This window comes from Symphodus melops (assembly GCF_947650265.1).
Source record: "Symphodus melops genome assembly, chromosome: 4".
Lineage (NCBI taxonomy): Eukaryota > Metazoa > Chordata > Actinopteri > Labriformes > Labridae > Symphodus > Symphodus melops.
The window spans coordinates 21,646,608-21,673,119 of record NC_136694.1 but is presented as its reverse complement, the minus strand read 5'-3'; the positions used below and the strand labels follow the sequence as shown (position 1 = coordinate 21,673,119).

General features: G+C 38.0%; 2 protein-coding genes across 2 annotated transcripts in view; one reads left to right on the top strand and one right to left on the bottom strand.

Moving 5' to 3' along the window:
* Positions 1-26,512, top strand: part of syn2b (synapsin IIb) — a 75,849-nt gene that overhangs the window by 35,914 nt on the left and 13,423 nt on the right. The window contains exons 2-5 of the mRNA XM_079342111.1: positions 7,306-7,363; positions 8,029-8,120; positions 12,619-12,775; positions 13,215-13,304. Of these exons, the coding sequence (XP_079198237.1) occupies positions 7,306-7,363; positions 8,029-8,120; positions 12,619-12,775; positions 13,215-13,304 (397 nt within the window). The remainder of the gene's footprint in view (positions 1-7,305; positions 7,364-8,028; positions 8,121-12,618; positions 12,776-13,214; positions 13,305-26,512) is intronic.
* LOC306822874 (metalloproteinase inhibitor 4-like) lies at positions 13,982-25,159 on the bottom strand. Its single transcript, XM_079342141.1, has 7 exons — positions 24,831-25,159; positions 24,349-24,524; positions 23,903-24,206; positions 17,180-17,277; positions 16,612-16,726; positions 15,872-15,996; positions 13,982-15,603 (listed from the first exon to the last, which is right to left on the bottom strand). Exons 3-7 carry the CDS (start codon positions 24,039-24,041, stop codon positions 15,406-15,408), a joined length of 675 nt encoding a protein of 224 aa, XP_079198267.1. The 5' UTR covers positions 24,042-24,206; positions 24,349-24,524; positions 24,831-25,159; the 3' UTR covers positions 13,982-15,405.

Here is a 26,512-nt window from a genome sequence, read left to right as displayed (position 1 = left end):
TCTGTTTGTCTTCCTGTTTGTTTGAGCTTTGATGGTACAGTATGTTTGTATGGTGACTCTATTAATGATTTCCCAGCCAATGAGATGTTCTGCTTGTCAGGACGTATTGTCAGAACCATCTCAGCAACATGCATTGTTAGACAATGACACAGACATAACCTGGATCGATAAGGTCGGGTCAAGCTGACTTTGTAAAGGAAACATTATTAGATTATCAGGTAATTAGCTGCCAGTTTGATCTGTACATGCACAGTAACTCCTTTTCTTTTACCTAGAACTTCTATACTTTTTTCATTAGTTTCTTCATGTGTTCAAAGTGAACACAATATTTTTTTTAATATCAGAAATTGTGTTATTCATGTTTGCTTCTATTGCCACCTTTCATGCAGAGGCTCTGATCCTGTGCTATGTTTTATCACCACACATTCATCACTGTGTATACGGCATCAGTGTTGCCGGGCAAAATGCATTAAGCCATGCAGGAAGCTGCTGTTGTTGTTTTTTTTACTCCCCACAGTAATAAGTGGTCTAAGTATTAAAGTGTTTAATCATTCTGGCCATAACCCGACAAGCAGTTTTAAACGTAATCATTCTGTTTCAGCACATATTCACAAATTCATGGTAATTCTGCTTTACTTGAGAACTTTTTACTTCAACTTAACAATTTATTTGTTAAATTGACTTTTTATCGACTGAACTGATTTAGATCAATAATGCAAAATCTCATTAAAAAGGCCAAACGTAATCAATTTACCCAGCTGTGCATTAGGGTAATAATATTAACCCAAGTCAGTTTAGAGACAATATACTGTACATTTCTCTAAAACAGGCCGTTCCGTGATGTAGAAACTTTTCGTATACTTTAACGTGAATGCTTTCAGGCCAGCTTTTTTTTTTTAACAATTCAGCATTGCAACATATGCATAAGAAAAAGATGTATGTGCATCTTCCACCACTGTGGACTCATTTGGAAGAATCGATCGTCTCTCAACTGGAAGGTTGAGGGTTTGATCCCCAGCTCCTGCAACCACATGTCTGATGTGTCCTTGAGCAAGACACCTAACCCCTAAAATGCTCCTGCTGCTTTGGTGGTGGCGTGTGAATGAATGGGATTAGTTACTTTACTAGAACAGTGCTTTATTGAAGTCCATTTCATCTACCATTTCACTATGGTACAGTTGACATTTGGTTAAAAAAAAAAAAAAAAAACATAATGTAGGAAGGTAACATACAGTCAGAAAGTTCACAAACTGAACTAAACTCCTGGTCTGCTGCCAGCACACTCTCCAGCTCCTTTTCTGTTCCTTCCACTGTACTCTCATTACCATGTGTCTACACCGTCTGTCTGCACCTGCAGGGAAAACATACCAGCTCACCAAATAATTACACTGCGGGTCTTCCAGTGTAGTGGAGCTGACAGGAGGGCTCGAACATTTCTCTGCCCTTTCACCTCAGCAGTCGGAGGCTTGTTCGACACACATTTTCATTCTACTTCTGGAGCACAAGTTGTTAAAAGGCCAGAGTGTGTGATCTTGTGATGCAATACGATACTGCTGTGCCAGGAAAGGAGGGATTGATAAAAGAGTGCTGTGTGGAATGTGAATTTCTAATCTCAACATCAGAACCATTAAGAGCCTTACACTAAAACTGTCACTGAACAGTGCCCCAGGTTGTTGGAGATAACATTTTTTGTCATTTTGAAGAGGCTGCTGTACTTCATCTTCAAATTATAAAGGTTGCAGTTGGAAGCTCATATGCTGTGATAATGCCATCCTCTATACAGTGTAGCAAAACATTTGACGACTCATTAACCCCGTAATACACCAACACATCCCATTCCAGAAAGCCTGTTTTATCAGCGGAAATAAAGATGTTTGTCATTTTCTGGTTCCGAAAACAAATGTGGTACCATTTTTGTGATTACTTCTTCGTTTAGATTTTCTAAAGGATAAGAGTTATTCATAATAAGGCGGCGTGGCCAGCATGGCTAACCTGGCTGACCTGGTTGATGGGCAGAAGGTGTAGCTGTTTGTCAGGAAGCTTCACGCCCGCCTCAGCTCCAGCTGTTTGCCTCATGTTAGGTTTACCAAGAGTTCGGTCGAGACATCACCAATATGACGACTGCCATCGACAGGCTTCAAAATTCCCTTTGATTTAAGCTGGTGGGTGACTGTCAATAATACCTCTTAATGTAATGTGCTGTTTTTCATTGCCTAAATATGTCACTCTCAACATTCACTATGCAAAGGATTTACAGTGGCATAAAAGCATTGAGGTACTCGATAACAGTTTTTCAGATTCTACGTTTTTACAACCTCCTGTGAACACAGCAGCACCACCAACACTCTATACAGTTACAGCATTTGAGGTTCTTACCCTGCATGACAACAGAAGGAAAAAAAGCCTTTCTTTCTATTCTAAAACACCCAAATAACTGAATCTGCCTTTTGGTATCATCACTCACGTCCCACTAGACCTATTAAAGAGCAGTCCACACGGTTCAGATGCATACATTCCATTGTGTCTTTTTATCAATTCAATCAAGATAACTTCAGAGGGGATAGAAACAAACTGATGGATTGAATGCAGAGGAAGTGGGTATAAAATATATGTATGATAGATATCATATGTATTATGCTTCACTGCATCAGAAAGAGTTGTTATACACTTTGGTGTCTGTCCATTATATGCCAAAGGGCTGTAGTCTTTTGAAATTAAAAGTTACGAGCACGCTTCATATTCTGTCCATTTGATCTCTGTTTTACAACCAAACATACATTTGTATTTTGAGAGAGTTTTATTTCTGCTTTGAGTCTCTGAGATCAGAGAAATTAGTACACAGGCATGTTGATATTGTGACTGTCTGATTAGTCAATGGCCACAGATTACAAAATCCACACTGCAACTATTGCACATTTTCTATATAAAATCTCTCCATAATTTGCGACACTTGCCCCACTCATATTTTTTTTTTCTATTTTTATGTCCCTGTATCTTTCTTTTGCTCTACCTTGCATTGATTCCAAAAGGTTGCATTCTCCTGTAGTGTGTACAAGTCTCAGACTTTCTGACTCCACTGATCAATAATGAAAACTAGCATCAAATGACCCTGAACAGAAATGGAGTCAACCGAGCTCAGCTGGTGAATTTAGCCAAGGACAGAGCCATTATTGATCAGGTTGTTTTAAGAGGTATCCTTGTTGAATCCACAAACCTGGATCAGTCTCCTGTCCTACTTTATTGTCTTTTAGTATGATACCAATTTTGTATGATTTTATGTATTTGAAATGTTTCATTAAAACCTGAATTTCTTAGGTGTTTAGTCCAGCTGCATCTTCTTCAGCAGAGAACATCATGAATAAAAGAGACTCTCAGACCAGCCTGCCACACTTTGACAGTATTTCCAGCTGCTTTTGGATAATAGCTACATGTGGGCAGTCTAAATTGTAATATCATGCACACAACGCTGACTAAATCAGTAAATCTGCACCAGTTACTATAGAAACTTAAATGGTTTCCAATTTGTACAGCCAATCATTGGTGATTTGGGATTTATATTGTCTTGCCTGCAACCTCTCTTTTTTATGTATTCATTAGACACACTGTTGTTGGCTAAAAGTAATTGGCTTCAGCTTTAGAAAAACGTGAATTGATTTCATGCTCACATCTACAAAGTTTTTGAAAGTAAATATCTCTTTAAATCTGTGATTTCAAAAAACTGGCATTTCATTTTAAGGTAATACCACTGAGAGTAGTACTTTGTCTTGTTACACTCCACTGCAGCATAGTTTATTTTCATGTTCTCCTTCATTACCAACACATTAAAGGTCACATATTCACCTCGCTTTCAAACAGCTTGAATACATCTCAGAGCTCTTCAACAAATCTCTGTGAAGTTTCTTGCTAAAAATCCATTCTGATCCTGTTTTTTTTAGCATGCATTAACCCCTTTTAGTTTGTGTGTCTTAGGCTTTCTGGCACCATGCCCAATTGTTAAAAGGCATAATTACAGGAAACTTACACTTAGGTGTGGGATTGTCCACCACCAGGGGGTGGAGCTACTGCCTTCTGTGATGTCACAAAGGGGAAATCGCCTATCAGTCTGTTTAAGCAAACATTTTCTGAAAAGTGGAGCAGGCAAAAGTGGGAGAGGATGGACTTCACTCATAATTAGGGTTTGAAGAACGACTGGGAGACATAATGTACAAGTGATAAAGCATTTTATTTAACCTTTAAATAAAATTCTTTGAATATTTTGATAAATATATCACAGGCATGTGAGTGCCATTACTGTGTATCTATGAAGTCTCTCTTGCGCCTGTTTGTTTGATTTCCATTTTTTTGCTTCAATTTCATTAAAGTGCACATTAAAGGTCTCGTCGGTGCAAGATACAGTGCCACACATCTTGAGTGATGTCCTTGAAGTTTTTGAGTCTTACTGTAATACACCACTGGGTGCTTGAAATTGAATCTAGCAAACTTTCGAAGCAGCCTGTCAAAGAATATGTATTACTCGCAACAATAATGTGTATCATTTAGTCTAACAGGACTAAAATCTATAGCTGTGTTAGCTGCTCAGTGAAGCTGTAAAGTTCATTACAAGCTAGGAAACCTGATATACTGATATGTGTGGGAGAGCAGACCAGCGGGGGCAGAGATTTGTTGTTTGGAGGCTATAAGTGGGAAGGGGACTGGCTGGGTTGTTTATAGTAGGGGATTATGATTTTTGACACTACAAACAATAGCACATTTAATTGTTGGTGTAAAACACAATTCAATTATGCTGGATACATAATTAAAATGTTGTACTAAATGTAGATGGTGCGCACAATTCATTATGTTTAACAAGAAATAAAATAGTAAATGCACACAAAAAGTACAACTTTTGTCAAAAACAACTTTGACGAAATGAACAATGATAAAATAATATTCATCAAAGTCACCACAAAAGCATTTATGGATTCACAAAGCACTAACATTTTGAGCAATGATAGCTAGCACTGGCTGGAGTTAGATATGCATATGTTCACCATGAATGTTGAGAGTTTGTGTTAGCATTTTGCCACAGTTCTATCTTTTGACTTAGAGCTAAGTAGTGTACATAAATCCTTATGTTTAATGATTAAATGTTGCTCCTCTGGATTCTGAAATTAATCACATGAAAGAACACTTATTTTGGTGTCTTTCTTAATCAATCCCTGAGCAGTAGGGGGCACTGGAAGCCTAGTGGTAAGTGTGTGTACCCAATGTACGGAGGCCTTGGTCCTCCTATTGAAAAGCCAGGGTTCAAATCCAACTTGTGGCTCTCTATTCCCCAATCTCTCTCTCCCTGACCTCTGACACAGGGAAACAGCTTAAAATGCTTAAATGCTCCTTTTAAGGTTTAATATTGAGGTTGATGTTTTTCACTTTTTTGAAAAGTATGTCGATCCTGTATAAACACATCTCTTAGAAACTCATTCACAGCTCAGTTAGAAGGCTTCATATTTTTTGCACATGTAAATTTGCTATTTAGCAGCTACATTATACTGTTTGGAGGAATTAAATAAGAAGGCTACATCAGCAGCCTCTCTGCTGAACAACATAATTGTCCATTACTGTGTTGGCCTAACATCCCATGTCTGTGTCTACTGTTCTGACTTGTGCATGGACGATAATGCATGTGGAGCTTATTTAGACCCCTTCAGTGGCAATGGAATTTAAGCTACTATACTTGAATTTAACATGTGAATTTTATGAGTAACCTTCATGCAATCTTTTAATCAAAACAACTGTGGTTTGTTTTTACATTAAACAAACGTAAATGTTTCATTAGTGGATATTCGGATGTCATCATAGCAACAACATGGTAATTTCGATTTCTGCTTCACACACAGTCACACGGCAGCGCTGACAAAAAAAAATATGGCTGTAATTCTAAGGCCACTTACTCTACTGCCACAGTTATTGATTCTTAAAAGTTATTGCATTCTCCCCTCAGTGTTTTTCCCACAGATGGCCTGATCCTAACGAACCACTCTAACAAGCAGGATAACTCTGTGCTGCACTATCAGAGGTCCTATGAGGCTATGAGGAAGGACACTGACATATATTTGTAATCTAATTGACACAGAGATGAGCCATGAGTGCAGATAAGATTTGATTTAGCGTCATATTTGCCATAGATAGATAGATAGATAGATAGATAGATAGATAGATAGATAGATAGATAGATAGATAGATAGATAGATAGATAGATAGATAGATAGATAGATAGATAGATAGATAGATAGATAGATAGATAGATAGATAGATAGATAGATAGATAGATAGATAGATAGATAGATAGATACTTTATTGATCCCGGTTGGTACAAGAGACCGGTTCTGCAGCGATACATTTCGCGCTGATTTGGCTTAATCTCGGACCTTTGGAAAGGGGAGGGGGAGGAAAGCGTCCGCCTTCCTTGAGAGCTGAAGCAGAGAAAGTAGATTGAAATTTTTTGACTTTTTTTTTTGAGAACCAGAAACATATAAACTGGCATCGTGTTTGGGTGGGGATAAAGGATTCTAACAGATTATTCAAAACCTGATAATAAGACCGAAGTTGTGGAAAATGAATAAGGAGGATAAAAGTGATTTTTACATTGCTGTGAAGGTGTTTTTGTTTATTCATGCTCTTGTATATTGCTTCATTAATTTGTGCATGCCTAGATGACAGACAGGGTTAAAACCATCTGCGCTCCATTTACAATGTTGTGTAAAATGAGATGACCCGAGTATTTTGCCTCTCTGTGTATTGGCAGCCTCTCAGCTTGTCTCATTCTCACTGTTTGTCTGTCTGTCTTTGTCTGTCTTCTCTCCATCTGCCTGTCTGTCTGTGTGCGTGTGCATGTGCATCTTGTAATCTGTCTCTACATCACTGTTGAGCAAGTGGCAGCAAAGATATTAAGAAGTCAACATTGAGCCATCCAGTTATTGGATACATTCATCACTGGGGCAGCATTTAATATTGCGAAAGATTTGTTGCTTCACCCAGATTTCAAAGTCACCAAGCATTGAAAAGAAACTAATTACACTTTTGGTTGGCTTGCTGAATGTGTTAAAGCTTTGCAAAAGGTTCATTATGATAAACATTCTGCAGCAAATTAGAAAGTTGAACACAGAGTAATTTTGTTTTTGGCACATAGTGCATGAGGAGGCATCCATTTTCTTTCTTTCATTTATTCCACAGTGAGTGAGATATCCAGGAGAGGGCAGCAGAGACAACTGAGAGTGTACAAACGGCATCTTTTTATCATTTTTTCTCTCTTTTCTTTTCTTACAGGGCCAAGGTGTTTCGAGGGAAGAAGGTCCTTGGTGACTACGACATCAAAGTGGAGCAGGTATAATGATTTTTTTTTAAGAACTACAATACCCTTGAGCCATTTCCAAAGGTTAAGAGGGCTTAGAAAGAGATTAAAGTGAATTGACACCATATTGATGTTTTATATTGAAAAGAAAAGCTCATGCTGATTCTCAGGCAAATTTTACACAACATAAGGGGCTAAACTAGGTGGTAAAACCCTGGTAATATTTGCTTTTATTTATTTTCGGCCTACTGCTTATTATAAGTAGAACAATTGAAAGTACCATAACTCTCAGCCTGTGCTTGTGATGAATCCAGGAAAACAATAGCATACTGGTTGAGCAACCTAACCAGTAGGCTGTTTTGCACTACTGCTCACTGCTTTTCAAATAACTTTTTTCTGGTTATTTGAACACTTTTACACCTGATAGTTGTTACCTACAACCTCAAGCTTCACCAAAGAAATGATCAAAACAGGCACCAGAGGAGAACCATAGGGGTTTTGGGTTTTTTTGCACAAATAAACCAGTTTATATTCTTATAGAATGGCATATTGAAGTTATTTCTTTGGGCAACACATCTACAAAACTGACATTATGATTGTACATATCTTACCATTCAAATGGGTTTATTCAATAAATACATTTCTTTGTCAATGTTTTATGTGTTCATCTTTTAAAACGTTCCTGTTTTCACTTTCAGGCTGAGTTCTCAGAGGTCAACTTGGTCTCACATTCAAATGGCACCTGTAACGTGGACATGCAGGTCATCAGGAGTGGGACCAAAGTGGTCAGGTCAGTGCCATTTCATTTTTTTCATTTCTTATTACACTGACCTGTAACTTATGTTTGAGTTAGAAACATTTCCGTCAGATTGGGCAACAGAAACATCACTCAGGCTCAAACCATGAACCCGCTCTTTTTCCATGAGATTATCAAATAGATACAAGCATGGTTGGCGAAAGAAATGCATTTATGGCTGCAGACCTGGTTTTACAGGGACAAGTTAAAACTTTGTCATGCTATGCGGTTTACACAGCTATTATCATTCTTTTACAAATCCAGCTCGTTCTGTCTGCAGTGAAAAATGCAAGACAGATCTGTGGGAACATGTTTGGATTAAGTACGACCCTCAAGGGGTTTAACAATGGAGGTTTGATGTTTAAAAATGTGACTCTATTCCTACATTATTTGGACCCAAGTTATCATATACAAATGTTCAAACTTTAATATGAATCTCAGCTCAAAGCGTACCCAACAGATGACCCTGCATGTTATCATAAAAGAGTCCCAACTTTGGACTTTTGATCCTAACCAAACTAGACTTAACTCATTTTTCAATCCCACCCATAATGTCTCTTTACCATATTTTTGCAATCTAAAGACTGTCAGTGAAATGAGACACTCGGGCTGCTCTTCTGAAAAAGGAACATACATGGTTACTATAAAACATGACCAAAGTAGAGGCGTTTCACCACAATGTTTCCCTTACTGACTGGCACAGTAGATGTGTGTACAAACTGGTACAAACATGTGAACTTACTGTAAACCAGACATTACACAGACCCGCTCACACACCACAGACTACACTGGCGGGTGTGACTGTAACTCCCACCACTAACAACCAACAAAACCAACAGGAAATGAAGAAGTCAGCCTACGTCTCATTATCAGAGACTCTCCCCTGTAATTACACTTTATGAGGGGTGTTGTGTGCACATGCCCACACACAAACAAAGTCAAAATTAAGTACTGCCCGCTTTGATTCATAATAGGCCACTCTTTTGGTATAATGGCGTCAGCTTCAACTAAACATGGACAGTTTGTAGGAAAATGACTATCATAATTGTCATTCTGTTGTCTTGTCCCCCTGCAGGCTTCTCAGACCGACTTAATGATCTACATTTATCTCTGTAATTGTACTGACTCCATCAATTTCTAGTCAAAGCACTGACTTTGCCTAACACTCTGAGATTGCAAGTTTCAAAATGTGACTTTAATCATCATTATTATTATTAATAATAATATTTTTTTTTTCCTTTGTTATCAAATTTTTTTACACTGCGGTACTTTTACTACATGAAGTAAGAAATATATAATAAAAAGCTGAAACCTGTATAGTCAGTGTGCTTAATGTTAAATGAGAGGAAGACACTTGGAACAATCATCCTCATACAGTGCAGAAACAGCAAGATTAGCACAAAGCGACAAAACGGTTTATTTTTTCATTTTGTTTTTTACTTTGTTTTACAAATCTTAGAATATCCGCTTTTTTGTCTGTTCCTCCTTCTTGAACCCATCCAGGGCTTTCAGCTCCAACACAATTTATTCCCAATGAAAAGATTCCTTTTTCATGCAGTTGAAGAAGTTGTGAGACATTGAAAACGTTCATCATACAATGAGAAGACTGACGGAATACATTTAGTGTAAAGCTGTTGTCATCTTTCAGACTTCTGCATTAGTTTTGATTCACCAGAGATCTGATTAAATAACTTAAGACTTGATTATGTAACCCAAGTTCAGGTCTTTTTATGTATTCTCCTGTCACTCTTATATGTGGAAATGTGGTTAAGTATCCCCATCAACTTGCTCTTTTATTACATGAGACTTTAAAATATTTTAGACACACTCATGATCAATGGTGGATGTCCCTTTGTCTTTATCATATGACCTGCAAAATGTCTCCTTTCTATATTGTAAATTGAGTTTAGTGTGAATTAGCAAATGCTTGCAATCTCTCCAAGCTAAAACAATAGCATTTTAGCATCAGGAGGTTTTGGGTGTTAGCATGATAGCATACAGCCTAACAAAGCTGCTACCATGGATGGAAATGTTCAATCTTGTCCCATATTTAGTTCTTGAGTCACACTTACCATTGGGGGCGCCAGTGGATTGCCACTGCACTGTAGTCCTTGCGAGGTTCGAATCCCACCTGTGGCTACTCTTAAGAAAAGTCATTCCCTAATCTCTCACTCCCTGATTTTTGACTCTGCTGTGGCTCATATAGAGGTCCACAAAGCCCAACAATAAATCTAAAAAAAATAAATAATATTCATAGTAGAAGTGACTTCCGATGATATGGTTTATAATGCATCGCACAGCCATGATGATCTTTGCAGCCTACTATCACTAATGAAGACCATACAGTCACATTAATGGCTGTGTCTTCCCCTACACAGTCCTTTCTGGTTTCCTGGAGTGTCTGATTAGTATTCTCTGAGCATGAAGAGCTGGTGGTGTTTATACACTTTGCCAGAGTTTTCTCTCTTTCTGTCTCTTTTCTCTCACTCGTCCCTATATCTGTTTTTCTCTCTCTGTCTCTATTCTCACACCTCTAACACCCCCCGTCTCTCTCTGTCTCTCTTGCTCTCTCTCTCTCTCTCTCTCTCTCTCTCTCTTTCTGTCTCTTCTTATCCTCACATTCCCGCACTCCAAAACACACACACACACACACACACACACACACACACACACACACACACACACACACACACACACACACACACACACACACACAGGCAGACAGACAGACAGACAGACAGACAGACAGACAGACAGACAGACAGACAGACAGACAGACAGACAGACAGACAGACAAAAGGAAAAAAAAAACAGGAGTCATGCCCTATCACCATCAACCTCTCCCCTGAGCTGAACTGCAATGAATATTGCATTTTGTCCTTCACACATGTGCCACAAATTTCCCATGTGGGCTTGAAGCTGTGGTTTGGGGTGTTTTGCTATAAAAGATGACCAACTTATTATACATTTTAAAACCTCAATGTAAGAACCTTTCATTATCTGACATTTAACTGTTTTTGTTCATTTGGGCAGTCACGGTTGTGGTCACATTGTGGGCGTGCTTCTAAAACAAAAGCTTTGACTTTTACTCGGAAATTCAAAAAGCTATAATACAACTGTTTGGTCGTGTGTCATTCCTTCAATAGCTTCAGAGATCTTTTTTTATACCTTATTTCATAGATTGCAAGTCACAAGACCAATCAAGCTGATGTCAAACCATCACATGCACTGGGAACCCTGTATTTTGTGTGCATTTGAAACTTTCTAATATGTCATCCTTGGGCGAAATAAAAACGTAACTTTTAGGAGCTGCTGTTTCTTTTCGACCGAAGGAGTCACAAACAAAGGAGAAAGCCAGCAATATGATTCATGATTCAGCTTCACCTCAGGCCTTACAAGCTTTGGTCCCAGGAGCGTAATTTAAGCGTCAGAGAGATTCACTGTCGCGCAGTGACTTTGACTAACGTAGGCAATTGTGACTGTCAGGAACAAAAGTTGTGCAGCCACTGGGAATTGTGCCCCAGAGATTTGTTTTTGTACCATGTGCCCTAATATAGCATGTAGTGTGTTTCTCTAATTCCTATGAGTTTATGAACACCTAAGATGAAGACTAGAATCCACCGTTTTTATGTATCCAGTACTATGAGCACTAGCTGTTCACTCCAGCTGCTGCCAGTTATCTGCCTACGATTTATTAAGTAATGCATTAAACATGGCAGGTCATCAATCTTTGAGCTCTGGATTCAGAGCTCAATTAGGTTAGGAGTCCCACCAAGGTTTTCTTGTCATCTCCTATTGCTTGGAACACACAGGTACAGACATATATTACATTTTGAATCTGTATGATAGTATCCCAGGTTTGAATTAAACTGAAAATAAAAGAGGGTGATGTAAGGCTTCTCTTCAAAATTTAAAATGACAAAGGTTTTGCAGAATTTAGGAGGGGTAGATGTTCATTGCTTTTACTGATCTTCGTTGTTTAATACTGCTGAAGAGGAAGCAAACCATGTGCCACACTAGAGTCCAAGATGAATGTCCCTATGTGGACAATTAATCTAGGGATTGTAATGATTGTAGGAGTTCTATACTCAATATTTGTGTCACGGTGATGTGTCTAACGTTAGATGGATGTAAATATTTTACCTACTGACGTCTTCCTTAATCATTGAGTGCTTACTTTGTTGCATTTATCAGCATGGATTTATCCATTTAAAAGACTGCTTCGTAAAAATCCTTTACACATCATGATTTATTGTAGGAAACATAAAGTCACGGTTGCAGCTTCCTCAGACAAATATACTACCTTTCATTTGTGCTATTCCTTTTTTATTATAAAGTCAGGTCACTGATTTGCCTTAAAATATCAGACAGGTTTGACCACTTTTCTGACATTCTGAAGTGACTGAATCCAGATTTGTTATTCAGATAAATTTTTTCAATTGCAAGGTTGTTAAAAATATATTCTTTCATTTTTCTGCCACTCTGACAACAGGTCTTTCAGGCCGGACTTTGTCTTGGTTCGTCAGCACGCCTACAGCATGGCCCAGAATGAGGACTTCAAGAACCTGATCATCGGTCTGCAGTACGCAGGAGTCCCTTCAGTCAACTCTCTGGACACCATCTACAACCTCAGCGACAAACCATGGGCTGTAAGACAGTTCATCAAAAATGATTCTAAACTAAATCTTTTTTTTTCTGTACTATCCTAAGCATAGCATAAATGTAGACAGGTGGCAGCTTTGCATTACTTTTAAAAGTAAGAATCCTTTTTTTTATCCATTTAGTACAACTTGAATTTCCCTCGGGATCAATAAAGTATCTATCTATCTATCTATCTATCTATCTATCTATCTATCTATCTATCTATCTATCTATCTATCTATCTATCTATCTATCTATCTATCTATCTAACTCAAGCTGAATTTAAACACACTATGACTTTTATTACTCCTACATTTGTGTAATGCAACTGTTCTTTGTCTCTGTAAATAAATGCTTTATACAAATTAAATGAACCTTGTTTAAATTATAAGTTATCTCTCCATCACACTTTTTTTCTCACTTTCTGTTCTCCCTCCTTCCCACTAGTTCTCCCAGCTGATCACTAATCAGAAGAGGCTGGGCTCAGATAAGTTTCCACTCATTGATCAGACTTTCTACCCCAACTACAAAGACATGGTAAGATGTTCTATGATTGCAGTGTTGTCTGCTGATTAATGTTGATTCTAACATGTCATTCATCCATCATTTTGCATTCATTTCTTATTTACAATATATCTAACATTAAAACCTGCACTTCCCTTGAATTGCTAATTGTATTTGTGTACTACAGAGATGAGAATATGCTTTTTTTTGTATTCTTTTTTTTTTTATAACTTTTTAAAAAATGCCTGCCCTGATGCCCTCATCTCAACTCTTTGATTACTAAATACTTTCGGGATCTAACATCTTACATGCATCACAGTCAGAACTGTATTTTTAAAGTGCGTAGAAGTTACCAAAATAGTTTTTAATCAGAAAAATATAAACCTATCAAAGAGTATTTATAATAAACCAGGGCACTGGCAGCCTAGCGGTAAGCGCCTCATGTTCAAAGACAAAAGTCGTCCAAGCGGATGACCCAGGTTTGAATCTGCCCTGCGACTCCACCCCCTCCCCCGTCACTCCTGACTCGCTCTCTCTCTCTCCGGATTTCTAACTCTTTCTACTGTCCAATTTTTCTTGTGTGTTTTTTTTTTTTTTTTTTTTTTTTGTATTTATCCCCTTCAAAATCTCTCCAATTACCCAGGTAATAGGAATCTTAATTTCTTCAATAATTGAAGCAGAAGAACAAGAAGAAAGAAAAATGGTCACACTTCTCCATTGAGACATTTTATGTACAATCTTTTTTGGTACATGGAAATAAAAAACTCTATTCAGACAGAAACAGAGACATAAATACAAACCCAAACAATTCTTTCAGTATAAAACAAACGTGAAATTGTTTGAAAATGCTGACATACACCCATACAGTTAAGATAAGTTATTATCAAACCAGGCAGTCTTAGTTAACCCATTTTAAAGAAGTATGTTTCCAAAACATCATGCACATTTTTATTTTTGAATGTTTTTCTCTTTTTTCATGAAGAAGGCAGCGTGTTATAATGCGTTTTAATTTGTGTGACTTCACTGTAGTTTTGTCACCACACAGGGCTCAATTCTGATCTGGCTTAGCTTTTTAGCTTTTTAATGTGTATTTTTTTTTCTCTTTTTCTGTTTAAATTTTGCCTAAAATTAAAGAAATGTATATCTTGAAAGTTGAGAATAGTCCTCCCTCTGTTGGGGGATTGATCCGTGTCCTGTTATGTAATTTCCTTGACAGAGAGGTGGCTTAGCATCTGCAGGTGGCAGTGTTGTTGTTAAAGCGCTGGATTAGAGTTTTTTTGGCCGATAAAATAGCTAAGAGTTCAACTGAGGAAACTACACACAGAAAACTACAAGATCCTAACATCCAATCTATGAGATACAGTCTTGTTAGCCTTTAAATTGTTAGTTCTTAATGACATAAATTATTTACATCCTCTGCAGTTTAGAGTACAAACTGAAGATTTTGATGGTGATGATTTGTAATAAGTGTGCAAGATTATGTCAACACATAACTGTTTGGGGAACGCCTGTGCTTCTCTATATAAACTGAGTGATTTTTTGTTTTTGTTTTAACAGGATAGTTGTGACAGTTTGCGTATAGAAAATAAAAACGGCAACATGTGAAAAGAAAAGAAGAAATGTAGTGCACATTTTTGTAAAGTAACCTTTTTCCAAGCAAAATCAAGGATTGTAAAACTTGTCTCCTAATGTTTTACAGTAAATGCCCAAACGTCCTATATAACCTTTGTTCTAGTTAGTAAAACAAATTTGAGGTCCTCAGTATTTTTCATGGTTATGCATTTAGCATCACATCATTAGATATGAAGAAAAGGTTCACTCTTGAGATACACTCTAGATACACTCTGGATGGTCTGCTGCTAATCTTATTCTCTGAAAACAGCGGGTGAAGTGTGAGAGCTAGAAAAAGAGTCAGAGGACTGTAGAAAGAACCTGCACTTTCAAAATAAAAGGTCCTAGCACTGCTGAGGCACAACCACCTGAACTCCGATAACAGAAGTTATAGCTTCCTCAAATGATGGAAAATCAGCTAATTTTTAAATCTGATGCAGCTTTGCATACCAAATTTAAACAATGTTTATGCAACAGGAAATGCTTGTTGGGAACTGAGTGAACTGAATGTCAGAATTACAGGTCAAGGGTCAGACATGTCCAGGAATTCTTTCTCGGGGGGTGGTCCACCGCGGTACCAGCTACAGGTTGTGTCGGAGCGACGGATGCAGGCGTACTGCCGAGCCTGCTCCCCATTTAGGCTGTTATCAAGCAGCCAGTCAGTCCACAAGCACTCGTCGTCTCCTGTAGACGCACACGGCACTGTGTAACAGGTGTTGATCTGAGGAGAGAAGGATTTCTTTATTGATAAGTTAAGCTCTAAAAGAAACTGTTTTTCGTCATCTCTCCCATTTATTTAGGCGGAGTGTGACTAGAGAAAAAAATGTGACAAGGCCCAAAAATCTTTTGTATTGAAATGAGAGAAAGATTGTTTCGAGCATGAGAGATGAGCTCACTGCTCTTTGTTTCGTGAGGCATCTCAGAGACGAGGAGATGAGAGGAATCAAGGATAAACATGTGTGACTAGATAACGAATAGTCTTTACTCACTCTGCATTCACAGCCCATCTGGTATCTGTAGTTGAGATTCTTCTTCTGTGACAGTGACAAGTTGTCCCAGGACTCTACCAGGTCACACTGGCCAATAGAAATTCTTCCATCACTCCACATACTTCCTGTTCAATAAAACAATATCATACAAAGCAGTTTATTTTGAAACAGCAAACTGAGTTATGTTCATTTATTTAACAGCCTGAGGTATGACGCTTTGTTCAACTTTAACAATGTAGCCGTAGAAAATTGCTAAAACGCTTATAAGCTAAAAAGATTCTGGCTGATGATAATACCTACAACGGCTATAAATATTGTCAGTATTTTTTAATGTTTATAAAACATTTGTCTCTTAATACAAATAGCCGTTTTAAACATTTACATTTTGAGAAACACACACATGTAGTCACATGAGGTAACTTTTAGAGGGACCTTTTAACAGAGCTGGGCTAGTCGCTTTCCCCTATTTCTAGTCTCTAAGATAAGCTAAGCTACCTGACCATAGCCTTATTTTTAGAGTATAGAAATGGCAGCGGTAAGAATTTTCTACACTCCACCTTGAAAGACAAGGTTGTTTATGGAGAAGAATGATTCTGCAGCTATCACTTAACAGTTTATTTCTTATCAAAACAACCAGCCAGCCATTTGTTGAGCCATTTCTTACAGAAATATGCACTCTGATGCTTTTTTTTTTTTTCTTGTGAAAGAGCAACATGAAAACTGACCATTGTGTACTTTACCTGAGAGCAGGTACCCTGCTTTATTGTTGGAGTCCAGTTTGACTCCACACAGAGACGAGAAGACTGGAGTGTACACATACTGGATATCCTTGGCCTTGTTAAAACCTTTGAACATCTATGGGGGGGAAAAAACAATGAGAAAAGAGTGGAGATTGGAACTTCTAGAAGTTAAACAGTGTATTGTATATTTGGCAATATAGGAAGTAGCGAAGCAAAGCAACACATTCCAGCATGGATCCATATTCCTTAGCCATGGTATGAATTAATAAACAACAGACATTTAGATTAAGATAAGCCTATATATTGCTTGCATATATCAGAAGCTTATAGTTGTAGACATTTAGGCTGTTAGGACCGGACTTATGTTTGGACTCCAACACATTTCAGGAGTCTCAGAGTTTAGAACTGATTTTTGTTTCTGCCTATCAGAATTTGCAGGTTCTGTGAATATATATGTATTTAGTGTCCATATACACCAGCATAACACCTAGCAGTGTGAACAGTAAAAGTGATGTGTGTCTGTCTACATCAGCAGTAGCAAGCTGCTCCTGCTGTCCAGAGATCTCACCTTGATCATTTTGATTTCATATTGAATCATCTTCATGTAAGGTGAGGAGCTGTTGCTAGGCGACACAATCTTCTCTCCGGAGATCTTTGCCCTTATGACTGTCAGAAGAGGGAGGGAAAAAAACAGGAAGAGAAGAGGATGAAGAGTCATTGACCTGCCAAATAATGCAAGAAGCCCAATGTGTTGGTGATTTAAATGCCAGAGATGATAGACAACAATCAGAATTATTAATGGTTATGATCTGTAAGTTACAAGATTTTTTTTTTATTACAGACAGTTAAATAGAGGGATTGTTTTTTTTCTCCATGTCCCTCCTTTTTCCTCACACAGATAGTGCAGCAGTCTCTCTCAGCAATAGTGATACCGGATGTGTCCCTGCTCTCCTCTGGGAGGAAAATCAAAACCCACATGGAATAACAAGTAGCTCTCTGCTTACACACTCACCGTGATTAACTTCATACACACACAATTATGTATATAGTCTATACCACACACACACACACACACACACACACACACACACAGACGTCACCTTAAATAAATCCCATATTGTAAATCGAGTTGGAGGGTGAATTGTAACATGATAATGGCTCAGTGGGTTTCAACTGGAAGGCAGCAGTAGATTCCTGTAATTTAACAACCTCTAATTTGTAGATACAATACTTAATGAGTGAAGTCTTACTAGTTTACGTTTTACTCACACTCACCACTACATGCAGTCAAATCAAACCCTGTTGTTACAGGCATCATTCCATCAAAACATGTGAAGTCTACAATCCCAGATTTCTGCATTACTCATCATGTCACCATAGCAATTTAAGTAACAAACATTTAATTTCAGGTAATAAGAGTGCTAAAGCTCAATCAGTCAAACATAAGAAAGTTCACTATTCGAGCTTTATCTCAGGCTAGAAATATCCCGCCTATTTACTTCGAACTTGGCCGCACAGCTGCATTTAATATTCAGCCAACATAAAGTCGGTGCCACAACACAAAATACGAAAAATGTCATAAACTTAAAACTGTAGTCAAAGGAATGCCATGTGCATAAAGAGTTAGGATGGACTGAAAGCTTGTTTTTTTATAACATTAAATAACTACAAGGGCTCTAGGGACTGGTAAACAGTGTTCTTCGTACAGTTTCAGGAGGATATCCAGTCATCCAATAAAAGAAATGAAGGTCCGTTTTGCTATTGAAGAAGCACACTTAAGTTTCCTTCAGTCCTGCTTTCCAAAAGCTCTGATTCACATTTTCTGTGGAAAGAAATAGAATCCTTTGGAGACCCGCAATTACTGAATACTACAACTTTTGGGCCATAATGATTAGAAAAAACTGCTATATTAAGTGGGCTGTATTCATTTTATTATTGAGACATTTCATTATTTTTCTGTGTTACAGATGTTTTATCTTCATGTCAGTGAAAGAAGGAAAAAGTATTTGAGCCTCTTTGAATCGCTCATGATTGACAGGTGTGTTTCTTCCTCTCAAAATGGCTTTAAAGTCCAGCAAACTTGCCTGAAGGAGCTAGCATGTCTTGCTATCTAGCTTGACTACTACCAACACAAGCAGCCTACGACGTTGTTTGTTTTTTATAAGGGGATACAACAAAAACTTAAAATCTCAAAAGTAGCACAACAATAGTGTAACTATATTGAATTTCCCTCGGGATCAATAAAGTATCTATCTATCTATCTATCTATCTATCTATCTATCTATCTATCTATCTATCTATCTATCTATCTATATGGTTTGCTAAATGAAAAAACCTGACTTCTTTTTTCCACGTCTCCTAAGAGATCAGTTATGTTGAAGATAAGTTTGAAGTATGTTAATCTCAATCTCATGTGTGTAACTTCAAGTGTATATTTTAGCCACTTTAGAGTGTTCTTACTTTAAAATAAGGAAGCTAAAAGCTTTGAAAAAGGGCAAAGTTTTTACACATTTTTTAGGCTAATTTTTTTTTATAAACTAGCTAGATACAGTTTATAAATCTACTGCAGAATATTTTTATTGTTCTCGTTAAAATGATTAAAGTCTGGCACACATACATAATTCTTTCCTATGCTGTACCACTTTTCTTTTCTCTTTTTTTAAGAGACACAATTTCAAAAATGTGTAACAATCTTGTTCGATGGTTATTCTTGACAGGCATAGCAACAGTAACTACGGAGTTGGTCTGAGCTATTATAATATTTTTTTTTGTATGACCAGATTTGTTTTGTTCACAATGTGATATAATCAACAATATTATGTCATTAACTCCAAGACTCTGAGACCTTGCTGATAAAACCTTGCTCCATAAAAACATTTCTACATAGCTTTCATCCCTCCCCTGCCACATACTTCTCTCTAATGAAAGAAAGCGGTGCCCTGTGGATGCAGAAGAGAGAGGCTGAAATGGAGCAGGTGACCTTGGTAGAGCCACAAAAGAATGAGAAATACAAGAGCATAACAGAGGGAGAGAAAGTGTGACCCAGCACAGCTCTCACCCTCAACCTCTCACACAGCTACATAAACCGCCCCCTTTGTTTTTGTTTTTCTCTCATCACATAACTGGCTCGAGGATTGTGTGTGCTGGTAAGAGGCGGACGAGCTCAGTGTGTTCTTTTAAAATTGGCTTAGGAGAAAAAAGAGACTTTCTTTCCTCAAAGCAAATACAGACAGACAGAAAGTCAATGCAAACCCGTCTACAGCATTGCAGGATTAATCTGAGCGCACTGTATTGGCCACAGAGAAACAGCCAGTGCAGGAACAATTACTTTATGGGAAATGTCAGAGAGTACAAGATTTGACTCTGATACAGTCTTATAACTCTGATACAATCTTATAATGTATGATTCATAGCCTGAGGCTCAAATAGAGTGTATCAAAATATTTGAAACCATAAAGCCTGAACCCTCAATTGATGTAGCAATCAACTTGAGGGAGAATAGATCTAGTCTTCTTCAGGCTGATTTCTACAGAGCGCACAGACAGAAAGCAGATGAAAATGTAGTGTAACGCTGCTTTATTATATCTTGCAGTAGGCTTCACATAATGTTGTCTGACCTCTGAAGGACACACCTGGCCACTAACTGGCTTACACACACACACATGCAGCTGTAACCGAGAAAAATGCATCCCTAGAAACAGATCTGTTTGAATAAGGAATTGTTTTAAATTGTTTTAATTGTAAATGTGCAATAGACTTGGTTGAGTTTTTCTTGGGAACCAGAGGGTCGCTAGTTTGACTTTTTAGTGATCGAAAAAGTTGGCAGGTGTTGACCTTCTGTAACTTTATGAATCCACACCCCCACATTCATCAACCTATATATCAGCCCAGCTTATCCATCAGCATAGCTGTGGTTTTTTCACATTGTGATGTTGTTTTTATATGCTTCTTTCCCATCTGTTAATATTCACACACTAAAACAGTTCAGCCCACTCCTCATTTATGATTACATCACAGAATAAGGCTGCTGTTCTCACAACACAGACATTCACAGTACCAAATTGACCCTCATATTAATGGCCTCTTTGTCCATTGTCAGCTCTTTGATCTTCCTTTGGCAAAAAGAAACATATCTGAGAGTAGAAGAAGTGCTCTAGCAAATTAGCCGCTCTACTTAAATCTTCCTTTTTTAAAACAGAATAAAGGGCCTAAAAATAAATAATAATATCCTTTATTTATACAGCAATTTTAAAAACTAAGTTACACAGTGCTTTACAGACAGACCAAAATACAGTACTAATTAATGATGGATAAATAATTAATTGTATAATTTGTTATTGATAATAATGAATACACAAACATTACTGTGCTCTGTGTAGGGATCATACAGTTGGCTGTAAAAACATTGGCTGTATATTAATGCAACCAGGCAGGGACACAAGTTGATAAAGCGATTAAATTATTAACAATAATAATAATAGTAATAATAATAATAATAATAATAATGATTGTGTGTTTTGTATTGTTTGTGTCTCTACCTGCCCAGAGACTGAAGATGGAAGCTAGCTGATCAGTTAGCTCTGTGATAACTTCAAAGCAAAAGCAATTATATTCAGAGTTTGATGTCTCTGTCTTAAATGCTTCTTTGGCCCAGATTCCTTTAAAATGGTTTACCCCCCACTGCCCATCTTTGAACTAAGCTAGTTTTCAAGCTCAATTCAGTCGCTGCAGCTGTGTTATGAACAGGAATAAGGACAGGCACCCCTGCAGTGTGAAAGCGTCTGTGCATCTGCCTCACAGCAACATAACCAACGAGAAATATTGCAAACTTGTACCATGAGAACTGATGTAGTAACTCACTTCCCCCCTCCCTGATGAATCGGCACCCTTGTCATGCTCACAAAGCTGGACTGTCAGCGGGCTTTCACACTGATATTGTTAGTATGCAGACCATTCGACCGAGCCTATAGACATGGAAATGAAGTGGAGAGAGAGAGAGGGAAAGAAAAGAGAGAGATGGAGTAGGCTGTGTTGGCATGGCTTGGCCTCTGTCCAACACACACACACTCACACACGAATACACACGATGTCAAATACACAAGCATGGCGAGGGAATGGTCCGGGGTTTGTCCAGATGGGATATTACTCAGATGTACAGCTTTATTCAAGAAGTTAGTCGACTCTGACAACACTGTCAGGTCAACTAAAGGCCACCACTGGCCTGTGCTTAGAAAACAACCTAGGCAGTGTAATCACTGATTCCAACAAATGGAAGGCTTTGTTTTGGTAAATGGGGGATTTTCCTCAACTGGTATTCATGGGTTCAAAAAGCTTCATCCAGGGACTACTGACTCTTATAGTCTTATGTTGTAATCTTAACACAGATTGTTGGATCCAATAACAAAAGACCCAATGCTTATCAAAGTATTTGTGAAGTCCCTTTTTACGTAATAGCAACTGTTTCTATTTCCATATACTGTATGTAGCTTCTGTTCTTGCGTAGAACACATCCACTTAACAGTGACAACAAAGGCTGAAAATCCACTCAAAATGGTTGCTAGTTTTTGGATTGAAGAAATAACAGGTGCAAGATTACATACAGTCTTGCAAAATTCTCTATTCGAGCTTGTAACTGATAATATTTCCAGATGAATTAAAAAATCTCCCACTCAATTTATCAAAACTAACTTACTTTGTATTGCCAGCTGCATGAATTTGTTGCTGGACAGTGCGGATACAGTGTGCCAGATCTGACAGCTCTGCTCATATTATTCTTTCCTCTTGTAGTAGAATCCTAAACCATTTGTATAGCCCAGCAAGTAAATAGACTGTGGTCTAACTCATTTGAATATGGTGAGTCATCCTTCAAGTCCAAGTAGCTAGTTAATGAAATCCTGCTCGGCTTCTGAAACAATGATAGTGTCCCTACTGTAGCTAGTTAACCAAACATGCCATGTTTTGCACATTTTGGAATTGATTTAAAAGGCCTGGAGCTGCATAATGACTAATTGGTGAGAGGAATACACCATGGGTGCAGTTTAGTGTTTCCCATTTTATCCGTCTATTTCCCCAGGTAGCCCTATCAAAAAGCAAACACACACACAAAAAAAAATTAAATCTGCTGCAAACTCTTGGGGTATCTGGTATTACCACATCCCTGTTTGATCTACTTCAACATGTGGAGAAATCCAACGCTTGAGATCTCATCTGACAATTTACAGATTTTAGATTAAGCTGGTTATAAAAACTAGACTCAGTTTCATACCAGCAAAGACCAACAAGGCTAGAACTGAGATCTGATTTAGGCCTGACATTGCACTAGTCTAGCTGATCTGGATTTTCATTATCAGACCTGCACAGACACCTCAACGAAAAGAGAAAGATCAAACTTACAGGACCTTCATTCCACGCCTTTCTGACACACTTAACAAGTTCTGTCCTAAAAACTTTGCCCCAAATATACGCATTGTGTTCTCATAACCCAGATCTACTTTAGTTTTATGGCAGTTTAGAAAAAAGGTCTCAACCTCCATATTAAACCAACTATTTTTAGCCACATTTTCAAAGATAAAGAGCTGATCATGATTTAGCTCAGTTACTCAACAAGGATGGAATACCACTAAGGCAACTTGTTCATCAACTTTCTCCCTCTGCCGTCTCTCTCCCCTCAATGACCTTTGACAGAGGCACATACTCCAGCTTTCCACAGTCTGGAGCCAAGTGCTCTAAGTCAGAGCAGAGTGTTTGTTTTGGATGCAATTACATAACTCCACAAAACAGACTTCAGGCTGCTCTGTTTTGGAATAATAACAATAATAATAACAATAATAATTATTATAATAATGATACAGAAAAAGAAAGGCCAGTCTTATCACTAATGTTCACCCACCCGACAAATTACAATGTTATAGCTTCTAATAATAAATAAAACATTATCATACGGATATGTTATGAGCCTCCTGTACAGTGCATTAATAAGTTCAATGATTAAATTAGAAAGAGTCAGGATAATAAATTAACATTTTCTTTAATGAATTACCGTGACAAGCTTAGCCTTTAAGCCCTATTGATTAGCTCATGTCAAAGCAAAATTGATTCTCTTTCCTTCCTAGAGAATATTATCACTCAGGAAGTTGATCAATAGTCATCACTTGTTTACTGAAAGAAAAGAGAAATATTACATATCTTAAAACCAACCTCCACTTTAGGTATTTTTATTCACAGCCTCAACATGTTGTGAAATACAGCAGTTTGAAGTTTATAAGAGCAAACTAATTTAACACTGACTTACCAATCTCAGCACTGCAAAATAGCTGCTGTGGGTGAGCTGGGTTGCAGCTGCATCCCTCCACGGCTTCCTCCATGCCTGCACCAAGCAAAAGAAGCACCCAGAGCCCCAGACATGCACTCCGCTCCTGGGACAAGGCCATGATGACTCTGGCAGCCTCTGACTCTTGCTCCTCCACTCGATAAACACTCAAGCAACCTCTTCTGAGCCTTTCAAGATCCGCAGGAATACAAATCAGACTGGCAGTCAACAATGGACGACAGTAGAGCCGGAGTAGTGAGATGAGCTCTGCAGAGCTTAAACACAGCTGTGGATAGAAATGTGTTCATAAGTTTAGTCTGAAATCAGGCCGAGGCAAATTACTTGAATTGGATGGAAGCTGCTGCTGCTGCTGCCCTCTCCCTCTGTCTCTCTCTCTCTTTCTGAGGACAGCACACAGAGAAACTTACAAAAGCTGGATCCCCTCACACTCTGGTCTTGAATGCTGAGAGGGTCGCACACAGGGAGCCTCTTATGTACTCAACAATTTAGGGACAGCCTCCTCAAAGGCTGGGAAAAAAAAAACAACATCCTTTGCCTCTTCTTGTTCCCTCTTTTAATGTCCTCCCTCGTCTCCTATTGGCTGCTGTTAGTGTATTCATGCAGTTAGTCATCACATTATGACTGCTTAAAGTTCCCACCTACACAACGCTTTCAAAATCATTCTGTACAAGTATTTTTTTTTTTTATTCAGGACATTTATTAATGCATTTCAGATGCAGCTTGTTTGATCATCACTCCAACATCTGAGTCATAAATGCAGGAGTTGATTTTATGACATACAAATGGAAGTGAAAGCTGATCATTTGTATTAAAAACAAGACAACATCTGAAGAAAATCTTTCAAAGAATAATGCACGTAAAGAGATAATATTTATCCCCAAACACTTACATTTTTCTCAGCTTTATGTTTCTTTCAGCTCATTTTCTGCCCTTATTTTATGTTCTAGCTTTCATTTAGAGCTTTCATCAAGAACAGAGGGTGACGATTCTGATCCCAGCACAACACCAAATAGAAGACTAATGGAGTTAGCAACTAGCATGCTAATATAGCGTACCAGGAAGTGTAAAAAACGGCTGCTATTTTCTCCATGACAACAGAAAAGACAAGAAACCTGTATTGACTATTGTTTGTTAGCTGGCCACAACTGAGGCTCTTTATTCACGCTAATGCTAGTCTGCGAATGCTGGATATGCTAATTAGTAGAGGAACTTGGGCCCCTAAAGGTTGGTTGATTTGGTTGTGTTGTCTTAAAACAATTTAATTACTGCTTGACTATTTTTTTGGCTTTTTTTCTCTTCATTTCTCATGTGGTTATGTGTTTAATTTGTATGCTCACTGGCATAGCAAAGTAGTTCAACAAACTTGTTTAGCATGAAGGAAAACTTTTTATAATGGCATCTGCAGATTCATGCGAAACATAATTTCGCTTGCCTTTTTTTCTGAGTATGTACAAACACTTCCATTACAAAGTGAAGCTATAATTTGTAGATTGTGAGCTTTTGCACTATTCGTCTTGCGAAATCAAAATGATACACCTCTTGGGAAATTCATACTGGTTTTCAATCGATCATCATGAGTGCATTCTAAAGACCACCATTCACTGGTCTGCCACCTCACAGCTTGTAAGATCTGCTAATTTTCCAACATGTTGTCCATGTCAGGAGCTACATAAAATCCTATTACAATGATAGTCAAAACATTAGAAGATTTCTGCCATATGTTTTTTAATGCAAGAAAATCTGCTCAAATTTGCATTTCACAGATTATCTATTTTAAACGAACTTGTCCGAGGGGGTTCATCCAATCATTGCAAACTCAGTGTCAGTACGTTCTAGACATGTTGAAGATCTCAGCTTGTGTTCTGTACATTATTTTGTTTAAGGGCGTGGCCACGGCGTACCATCAAACTTTAATGTCTCAGCGCACCCCTTTTTCACTTTTTTAATCCTCATGCACCCATAGCGAAAACCCCAACAGGAAGTCTGTCATAATTTTTTTAATGTATCAATAATTACCCAACTTTGCGTTTTGAGACATCCTATTTGAACATACCTTGCTGACACCATGTTCATCAAATCATCGGAAAGTCTGTGTCAGTGTGTTCTACACATGTTGAAGATCTTCCGTTGTGCTCTGCACAAGGCTACATAAAAGGCTGACAGCGCACTGTCAAACCTTGATGTCCCTTTTTAACCATTACAAAATGCCTCCCCATAGAGGTTTTTTTTCTCTGACATGCATTACAATTTTTCTGTATGTTAACTATGTCATGAACAACATAAAATCCTCAAAACCCAACAGGAAGTCCGCCATCATTGTTTTATTGTATAAATATTGAGTTGAATAATTTTTTGCATTTTCAGGCTTCTTATTTGAACATACTTCCTCGAGAACCTGTTCATGTGATCATTGCCAACTTAGTGTCAGCGTGTTGAAGACATGTCTAAGATCTTACATTCTGCTCCTCATGGTTCTACAGAAATGGCCGTGGCCACGGCGTACTGTTAAACTTTGACTTTTACATAAATCAAACTGTAAGGCCTGCAGCTTGATGTACTCCCGCGGCCGCA